The 9,569-nt window shown below is 37.2% G+C and overlaps 1 protein-coding gene and 1 pseudogene across 3 annotated transcripts; both read right to left on the reverse strand.

The window, feature by feature from the left end:
* Nucleotides 1-2,263: 2,263 nt before the first annotated feature.
* LOC144636461 (putative skeletal organic matrix protein 5) lies at nt 2,264-4,946 on the reverse strand (annotated as a pseudogene). Its single transcript, XR_013567514.1, has 4 exons — nt 4,558-4,946; nt 4,391-4,460; nt 3,043-3,169; nt 2,264-2,959 (listed from the first exon to the last, which is right to left on the reverse strand). The product of XR_013567514.1 is annotated as a putative skeletal organic matrix protein 5 (transcript).
* A 1,816-nt stretch (nt 4,947-6,762) lies between these two features.
* LOC144636489 (putative skeletal organic matrix protein 5) lies at nt 6,763-9,225 on the reverse strand. 2 transcript variants are annotated; one of them, XM_078495710.1, is made up of 4 exons: nt 9,053-9,225; nt 8,894-8,933; nt 7,491-7,617; nt 6,763-7,407 (listed from the first exon to the last, which is right to left on the reverse strand). In XM_078495710.1, exons 1-4 carry the CDS (start codon nt 9,174-9,176, stop codon nt 6,889-6,891), a joined length of 810 nt encoding a protein of 269 aa, XP_078351836.1. In that variant the 5' UTR covers nt 9,177-9,225; the 3' UTR covers nt 6,763-6,888. The 2 variants fall into 2 exon arrangements, with proteins under 2 accessions (XP_078351836.1, XP_078351835.1); XM_078495709.1 differs by having other exon boundaries at nt 8,894-8,936.
* Between the last annotated feature and the right edge of the window lie 344 nt (nt 9,226-9,569).

Here is a 9,569-nt window from a genome sequence, read left to right on the forward strand (position 1 = left end):
TAGCCTACTACTGATGTCAGACTGTATTTTGCAGGCTTTTGAGGCTTCTTGTTTTGAAGGCAGACAGTTTCACGAAAAGGGAAAAAAAGAGCAGATTAGAAAATTGGTATCTGGAAGTGTAGGGGTGAACACATTGCTTTCACTGGTTAGGCCAGTTGGGAGATTCACGAACTTAAAATATGTAGAGCACAACACACATGACCACGTGAAAGTACTAATCAATAGTTTTGATTTGAATGGTCACGTACAAAGGTTTCGTCCACAGATTTTAAAGCTCAGTAGAATCACCTTGTACAGCAAAATAAACAGTACCACGTGGAAGTGTACTGCTCAGTAGCTTTTATTTGAATGATCACACACAAGGGTTAAATCATCCACAGATGAAATAGTCACCTTTTACGCAACTTTTACACTACAGTTAGTTCACTCTTGTTTGCAATATTGAAGCACCAAAAATCATTGCGTATTGATGGCCATTGTTATCTCACAGAAACACATTGGTGAATTGTTCAAGAACGAAATCAAGATTAAAGATCTTCCCCCGATCAAGATCCGTGTCAAGCCAGAACCGAAAGGAACTAAAGACCTGACAGGACTCGCTGAACTGTTTGATCCGTCTAGGAGCTCAGAAATACCATTGATTGGAACAAAGTGAAACAATCATCAAAACAAATACATTAATCTATAAAAAAAATGTTGAAAAATAAAACAAAACACAACGTATTTACTGTTTTGTGTAAAGATTTTCATTAACCAGCACCAAAGTTGACAAGACTTATTGCCGCATTGTCTCAGAAGATTATTGTAGTTATTTATAGTACTAAAGGTCACACTTTTCATAGCGTTAGTTGCAGTTGAGGTTTTTTTTATTTCCACTGCTTCCACTTTAGAAGCTTGGGATAAGCTAGAAAAGAAAAGGAAAGAAACAAAGAAAGAAACGATTAAAGAAACAAACAAAAAAGAAAGCGTTTAGAAGATGAGGTTTAAAGTCTTTATTTTGCTTGTTTCCCAAGTTTGAGTGTTTATGAAATTCAATCCCAATAAAACCAAGTCACTTGTAGTTGGCCTAACTATTTACTCAAGAAATGCAGTTAACATGTGACTCGCATAGAAATTCTCGCCTTTTCTTCTTTCGCAATATTTTTGTCACATTGAAATTTTCTTAAGCATGCAAATGCTTTTAGGTAGTTGGCAATACATTTGTTTGTCGTGTTTCTAAGCGAGACTCATAGAATAAATGGCACGCGATGCATGCAGAAGCGATGGCGTTTCACAAAGGGTCTTACATAATTATGAGGGAAAACTTGATTGTATAGCTGTTATGAATTCACACACCAAGGATGCAAATAATACATTTTCTTCGTAGATTTTCTCAATTGAAGAACAGTAATATTTTATTTTATATTTTTATACTTTTTTTAGATTTCCCTATGTTGTCTCAACAAATATTGCGTTATACTGTAGTGTGATATCACGGATAAACGACATACGATACGCGCGAGCAAGCTTTTAAGCTGCGAGAAACGTCAAACGGTCTCTTTCTCACAGTGTCCCTTTGTATTATAAGAATTAGAAATTTCTGTCAACTAAATCTAATAGACCCCATCATATATAATTAGTCTCTTTCGTTTATACATTGTAGTGTTCCATTCTAACTGTACGGAAGTATTTTGCTTTTGTGTTTACGCGGCGATTTCTTGTTAAGTTAAATTTGATTTTCTGTTCGATCGGGCCAAACAGACAAAACGAACCGATCTTTCGATGGCATAAAGCGATGTCACGCCATCGCTTAAAAATACAGCAGCCAAAAAGTGGTCATTTCTAAAATGGTATTTTTTTGTCAAACTGTTTCAAAGACAAAAATTCCCTTTTGTTTGAAAATATATAAAATTTTCTCTAAATACTGAGGAAAAATTGTTGTTTATGAAGTTCTGGAGATTCAGTGAGGAATATTCTTTCAAAAAGCTGACAAGAGTTTCTTGGGCAATTTTCTAGGTTTTTTTAGCCATCTTGTACTTTCAAGGGGTATTTCTCTCAACGGGTTATTTCTTTGACGCTGTTTGGCATTTTTTGGGGATGTGTAACTTGGGAGTCGTCGATCAACTTTTATATTCATCAACAGTCAAGGTATATAAGCGCTGTATTGTTTCTATCGCAGGCAATCGAGCTCCACTGATCATTCAGGGGTCTGTAAGCTGCCGAAGAAATTTTAAGGGTCTCGGATATTGCGCTTGTCCCGAGGTGACCATAACTCAATAACGTTAGTCACGAACATTATTTATTCCCATCAACACAATTTATCTGTTTTACAACACTGTTTTTGATTTTTCAAATCTAACTACAACAGTTGTTAGGCTAATCAGTTAACTTCAGAGCTCTTTTGAGAGGAGATCATTTTTGCATGAAATGGAGGATACAAAAGGCATTGAGACAGTTCTTATCACTGCACCAAGATATAACCCATGGCTTTGATGCGTTTGTCTCCATTATCTGGTGAGTGTGTTGCTTGGTTTCCACACGTGTTGGAGTCATCATCAAACCCTCCCGTACCAAAACCGATTCTGGAATCAGTTGTTTTGCAGTCATTTTCCTGGTTACCAATGATACCGATCCTTGCTTTAGAGTTGTGTCTTCTGGAAGCCATGGCATTAAACCCTTCCTTGTTACAGTTGGTCTACAGGGAGGCCTGTGAACCAATCAGCGTCTTCCACGTGTTACGACCCAGTGAGGTGGCGCGGTACTGCCCATCAGCGATCAGTGAGTACAGAGAGTTGGCCTACTTGTTGACGACAATAAAGTTGATCTGTTGGCCAATCTTCATACCAAGACAAATCTTGGTGAAGGGTGTGTTCCAGTAGGTCGGTAACTTGGTTTCGTTAGTGTCAAACCCAGTCTTGCCTTGTGCAAGGTTATAAGTGTTATTGTTGCTCCATAACTTAGAATCATAATGAAATGTTTTCTGAAATTAAAAAGGAAAAAAAAATATTTTCATTTCGATGAAATGTCCAAACTAATTTAACAGTGCTGGGGATGGGTTTGTACCTTGTTACCGTTTATCTTCATGCCTAGTGTCCATCCTCCATCTCCACATCCAAAGTTTCCCATGTGACAGTAAACGGGAATTTTTTGTGAACCAAACATCAGGGTGAACACTTGACTTTTTGACGACCTGTCGGGGGTAGAAAATGGAGGTTTTCTAATTTAAAAACCAACGTAGCCCATAATGTTAAAAAGAGTTTAAACTACATATTAAGGCCTGTTCGCTCATTCAAAGTCGCGCTGTCTTCACTTTATGACCGCCTTCCTTCCCGGCATCTTCTCGCTGAAAAGTTGATAGAGTGTATACTCTGCAAGTATAGAGCTCAGACAGTCCGAAACATTTTGCTGCTTAACTTTAATGTATTTGACGTCTGCAGAAAGTAAGTAACGTACTGTGCGGTAGATTGGTAACGTAATATTTAAGCAACATATAAGGTGACGTAAATAATGTCCTGTTAGTAAGTTCTTTGTCAAATAAAGGTAAATAATAAAAATAAAAAAATGTTGTCGACTGAACCAAACAAATGTTTTTTTTTTTTCAGTGTTTAATAATCAGCTGGTAGAAGATTTTTTCCGTATACTGTTTTATTTGTAAGATCCACAAATATTTCTAGTTCCTTCTAACACGAATTTTTCGCGACGACCTAATTCGCGATCTTGGCCAGAAGAGAGATCTATTTCGCAACACTTAATTTTTGCGAATTTGGAGTATTTGTGTAGCACTTCTTTTATCGTATATCAGGAAATGATCTATTGTATTCAATAAGCCACTTTCTTTTTAGCGACATCGAATTTTCATTTTAAAAACCGCGAAAAACGCCAAACTTTGATGTCGCGTGAATGTCGTGTGAGTATTTATAAAGACGTTGAACAGCAAATATAGCATAAACATGCGTCTTTTTGTGTTTTTTATTTATTTATCGAGCGAGCGTTCCAAGTACGCGTAAGCAACGCCACACTCCTCAGCTTCTTTGGCCTGGGATATAATAGACAATAGTTTAAATTACATCGTATAGACCGCTTTTAATAGTTTTTAATATATTAGAACGTAAATAGCTTTTAATATTTTTTAATCCTGTAATATATATATATATATAGTTTTAATACATTTTCATAAAGTTGTAACAGTAAACGTAATTCAGTGCAAGGACTGCTATAAGTGTTATAGTTTTTAATAAACGATACTTTTTTTTTTTTTTTTTTTTTTTTTTTTTTTTTCTTTCTTTCTTTCTAAACCCAATAAATAAGGAGACGAAGAGAAAGTTCCAAAACGTTTCCCAAACTATTAACGTTAGTATTAGTAACGTGACTGAATTGGAACGTGTTAAAGACATTTTAACTGTAAACTTACTTATTTTTGTCATACTGTTCCTTGCAAGATGAGACAGGTCCTGCTGTGGTAGGACCTGCTGTAAATGGGTCTGATGATAAATATTCGGCTTAATGTAATTTTGAAAGCCTTCCCCACAACAGAAAAACTCCATTGAAAATCAGACAATAATGACTGTCCGAGTTTACCTGGTGGTGTTGGCTTTGGAGTGCACGTGCAATTGGAAGTCTTGTTGACCAGCGCAATAAGGTCTTCCAGTTTCTTTTCCAGCATCTTAATGGCTGTACATTTCATCATCGAGTCGCAGGTATTTGGAGCGCTGGTTGGTATATGGGTGCCAGTGACTATCAGCGCAAGCAAGTTTGCGCTAAAACAAACTGCTAAGATCAAACGCATTTTGAGCATTCGTGGTAAAACGTATTTTATGCGTCTTCACTGAATCCTGTTCTGGATTACAGATTCCTATAAGTGAGTGTATAATCGTGATCCCTGTTATATTGCTTATACTCAGCTACGTCCAGTCAACATGTATTCCAAGTTTAGTTTTGTTTACTTCACCGTAAAGAATTCACACCACATATTTCCATTTTGAACTTATCATGGCTACAGTAATATCATATCTGATGGCAATATGAGGCCATTAACTAATAATTGATCAATATCTTAAATCATTTCTATAGCAAAAAGTACACAGTAAGCTTCTAGAAACACTTGTGTTGGACCCTCGATATTTTTGCGTTCTTACACGAGTAAGTTATTATCTATTTAAATGCGGCAAAATTAATAAAATTAAATACCGGAGCGTTTTCAGAGTTTTGGTGCAAATATCTTTGTGTTGATAAAAGTTTCGTTGAATAACATTTGTACCCAGCGGCCGTCCTTACATCCTACAAAAAATATCAACTTATTTTTTTGATTGGGTATTAGTCAACGGCGATTGAAGTACTCCAAAAATAGTTCGGACGTGCTAGCTGTATATTTGATGTTTTTTAGCGATGGTTTGCTCATACAACACTTGACCATACTTCAGACCGGACAATACTAGTCTAGTGAACTTTCCTTTGCGGAGTCAAACTTTAAATGCCAGTATTGACGTTTTGTACTGCGCAGTAAAACTACCACAGATGAACTACTGCTCTGTTTCACTGAAAAATACAAACAATTTCTTTGAGCTCCGTTTTTGCACTGATGGAATCTTTCAACACTATCCGGAATTAAAATGATATTGTGTGTCGGCAGGCAAAAATGTTCTCCACGAAGGCAGCCTAGAGTGCTCGTTTCTGGCCAATCTGAGGCACGCAGCTAAAAAACTATTACAAACCATGTTGAGGAATATTTTTTACAACTTACGACTTTAAAAACTAATTATAATAAAAAAAATCATGCATGGGACACATTCAGCCTTTCCACATTATCTTTGACTGATATGCTTGTAGTTTCTTCACCGCGTGCTTGCCCGTACAATTACTCCTCTAACATCGACCCCCACAGTAGTCAGTTGATATGAGTTGCGTGTACAGTGGATCTTCACAGACTGCAAAGCAGTCCATATTTAACATGAGGTCGTTGGGCGAAAACACCCCTCCCTAACTTTTGCCAAAATATATTTAAAAAAATACGAGTGAGATTGACTAAAAGCATTTTAATAATAGTATACCGAGTTATAGCAATGGGAATCATAATTAGGATAGCCTTTGGTGGCTTTTCCCGGCATCTACTCAACAAATAAAAAGTTTTTGTTTCGATTCATAAGATAGGTAGGTTCAACACTAAGTTCAACACTAAGTTTAAGTGTCCAAACATCTCGAATGCCGTCACTGAATTTGCCGATCGGAATAAATGCAGTCTCGAGTGTTTGATATATTACACGCAGGAAAAAAAATACTGGTTGATAGCTTTGATTGAATAGTCATTTACACCACAATAAGCCATGTTTTGTGATGTCTACTGTTATTTCACAAAATCACAATTCTCAAAACAAATTGGAAGAAAGATGTAAATAAATTACAGAAGGCTTTCGACACACGTCTCTGAAATGAAAGAAAATATTGATTACATGCCCCGAGCAGGATTCGAACCCGCGTCTCCCTGTTACTAGTCAGGCGTGATATCCACTACACCATCGGGTCACCACGCGTGGTGACCCGATGGGAGTCATCAACATATATCGCATCAGCAATTGTAATATTCCTTCGATGTCAAGGTAAATAACCGTCATATTAAAAAAAACTGTAGTACGACTTGAACTGTTAATTCAGGGGCTGGATCTGAATACTTCTGAGTGCTTCCAAACGAATTTTGAGAGTCTTGGACATTGCGCTTGTAAAGTAGTGTGCAATTAAAACGCAAAACCATTAGTAACAAACATTATTTATTCCCATCATCACTTTACAACACTGTTTTTTTCCCTCACAATCTAACTAGAACAGTTGTTGAGTTAATCATATAACTTCATAGCCCTTTTGACGGGAGATTATTTTTGCTTAAAATGGATACAAAAGGCATGGAGACAGTTCTTATCACTGCACCAAGATATAACCCATGGCTTTGATGTGCTTGTTACCATTATCTGGTGAGTGCATTGCTTGGTTTCCACACGTGTTGGAGTCATCATTATATCCTCCTGTACCAAAACCGATCCTGGAATCACAGGTGTGGCAATCGTTTTCGTTGTTGCCAAGGAAACCGATCCTTGCTTTAGAAGCTCTTTTAACGGTACACATGGCATTGAACCCTTCTTTGTTACAGTTGGTCTGCATAGAGGCCTGTGAACCAATCAGCGTCTTCCACGTGTCACGACCCAGTGAGGTGTTGCGGTATTGTGCATCAGCGATCAGTGAGTACAGAGAGTTGGCCTGCTTGTTGAGGACAATGAAGTTGATCTGTTGGCCGATCTTCATACCAAGACAAATCTTGGTGAAGGGTGTGTTCCAGTAGCTCGGTAACTTGGTCTCTTGTGAGTCAAACCCAGTCGTGCCTCCTGCAAGGTTATAGGTATTGTTGTTGCTCCATAATTGAGAATCATAATGAAATGTTTTCTGAAATTAAAAAAAAAGGAAAAATTAGTTTTCATTCCGATAAATGTCCCACTGGCTTAACAGTGCTAGGGAAAGGTTTGTACCTTGTTGCCGTCAATCTTCATGGCCAGCGTCCATCCTCCATCTCCACATCCAAAGTTTCCCATGTGACAGTAAACAGGAATCTTTTGCGAACCAAACTTCAGTGTAAACACTTCACTTTTTGACGACCTGTCAGGGGTAGAGAAAGGTGGTCAGTTTTCATCAAAATGCAAACTTGTGTGCGACGTTAAAGAACAGCTAAACAACACGATGAGTCCCATGAAATTCGTAGAACATCATGATCAACAACAAAACTCGAATGTTCCGTTCGTTCATTTCAAGTCGCAACGATCCCTTCTTCTTTTCTTGCTGAAATATTAATAGTACAAGTGAAGGGCTTGACCCTAAAAAAATCTTGCTGCTAAAATTTAATTTAGTTGTCGACTGAACCAAACAACTGTTTTCGTTTTTTCAACTGGTATAAGATTCATTTTGTTTTCGTACACTATAAAATTTTTAAATCCACAAAGTACATAGTTCCTTATTACACGAAATTTTTGTGACAACCTAATTTTGTGCAACTTTTAAAATCTCCGCAAATTTGGAGAATTCGTTTTAACAAATGTTTCATAAAAAATGCTACGGGTTTTTTGGTGACAAACTATTAACCATTTTCAAAACGCGAGGGCCGTGAATTTTTTTTCTAAACTAATTAGTGTAGCATCGAAAGAATAGAGTGAATTCGTTTAACCCGTTTTTTATATGTTAATGAGTCGTATAATATTATAATGTTTGTGTGAAATAAAACAATACACGTGTGGTCAGAAAACCTCAAAGAAATCACTTTAATAGTTATACAGAAAATAAGTATAAGCAGGAGGTGTCTTTCTTTAAGCACTTCAAGAACTTGTTGACCCTAAATCGAAAAATTAGCGGTCTGGTTTAAAATACGAAGGATTTAGTCATTTCACGTTGTTGTTTTTCAGAAGACAGGAAAGAAATTTGTCAAGAATAATAGAACACATGCACAGCTATTTTCCTGCTAATTAAACCTTTTGTTTGCTAAACAAAAGTTGTTTGTCATCGTGATTTGCTAAAGCTCCCCATTGGATTGCGCGCGCAGAATTGCGTTACAGTCAAGCTTAATTTGTTTTTCTTTACGCGATGTTGAATATAAAATGTTTATCTAAAATCGCAAGACAATTCAAGGCATGATAAATTTTAAGCCCCGTTATCTGTTTTTGTTTTTACATATTGGTAAATGCTTGAATTTTAACCAGTGACTTCCACTTGCAAATACTTACGATTTGTCCGCAATTTTCTGTTTTCCTGTACAGCTCATTAAAATATTACACGGCGCATTAGCATATAAAAAGCGGGTTACACGAATTCACTCTAATATGTACTAATATAAAGGAAACGCGTATTAAAACGATTTATTTGAAGTATATATTATAGAACTTACTTATCTTTGTCGTACTGTTCCTTGCAAGAAGAGACGGGGGCTTCTGTAATAAAAAAAATTATTTAACTACTTTTAGATGCCAGTTTGAAAGCACGCTAGTACAAGGGCTCAAAAGACAATCAACATGCCCGAAAAAATTTTGCGAGTTCATACAATTACCTGGTGGTTTCGGCTGCGAAGTTAAAGTTTTGTTGACCAGCTCAGTAAGTTTTTCCAGTTTCATTTCCAGCGTCTTAATGGCTGCGTTGACATGCGAATCCTGAATCAAGTTACAGACCATCATGTTGTCGGCGTAGTTTTTAGCGGGGCCGGATGTTTGGTTGCCCTTGACCAGCGAGGAAGAGGGGTATCAAATGGTCTTTGCGAGCATTTGCGAGCATGCGAGCACAGCGTTTTTCTTTGCGAGCACGAGCATTGACAAAAATTAGCCTTGCGAGCAACGAGCACTTTTCAAAAACCTACTTCCACTAAAAACCGAGCATGCGAGCACTTGTAAAAATGTGCGAGCACGAGCAAACGAGCACCCACTAAAATTTTGCGAGCATTGCGAGCACTGCGATATTTCGAGGGACCATTCTTGACTCCTAGGAAGATTTTGCGCCATTCACAGCAATTAGAACGAGCATAAAACAAGCTGCAAATAAAAAGCGCATTTTGAGAACTCGAGATAAAACTT

The sequence above is a fragment of the Oculina patagonica genome, chromosome 13, assembly GCF_052425735.1.
Source record: "Oculina patagonica isolate OP01 chromosome 13, crgOcupat, whole genome shotgun sequence".
NCBI lineage: Eukaryota > Metazoa > Cnidaria > Anthozoa > Scleractinia > Oculinidae > Oculina > Oculina patagonica.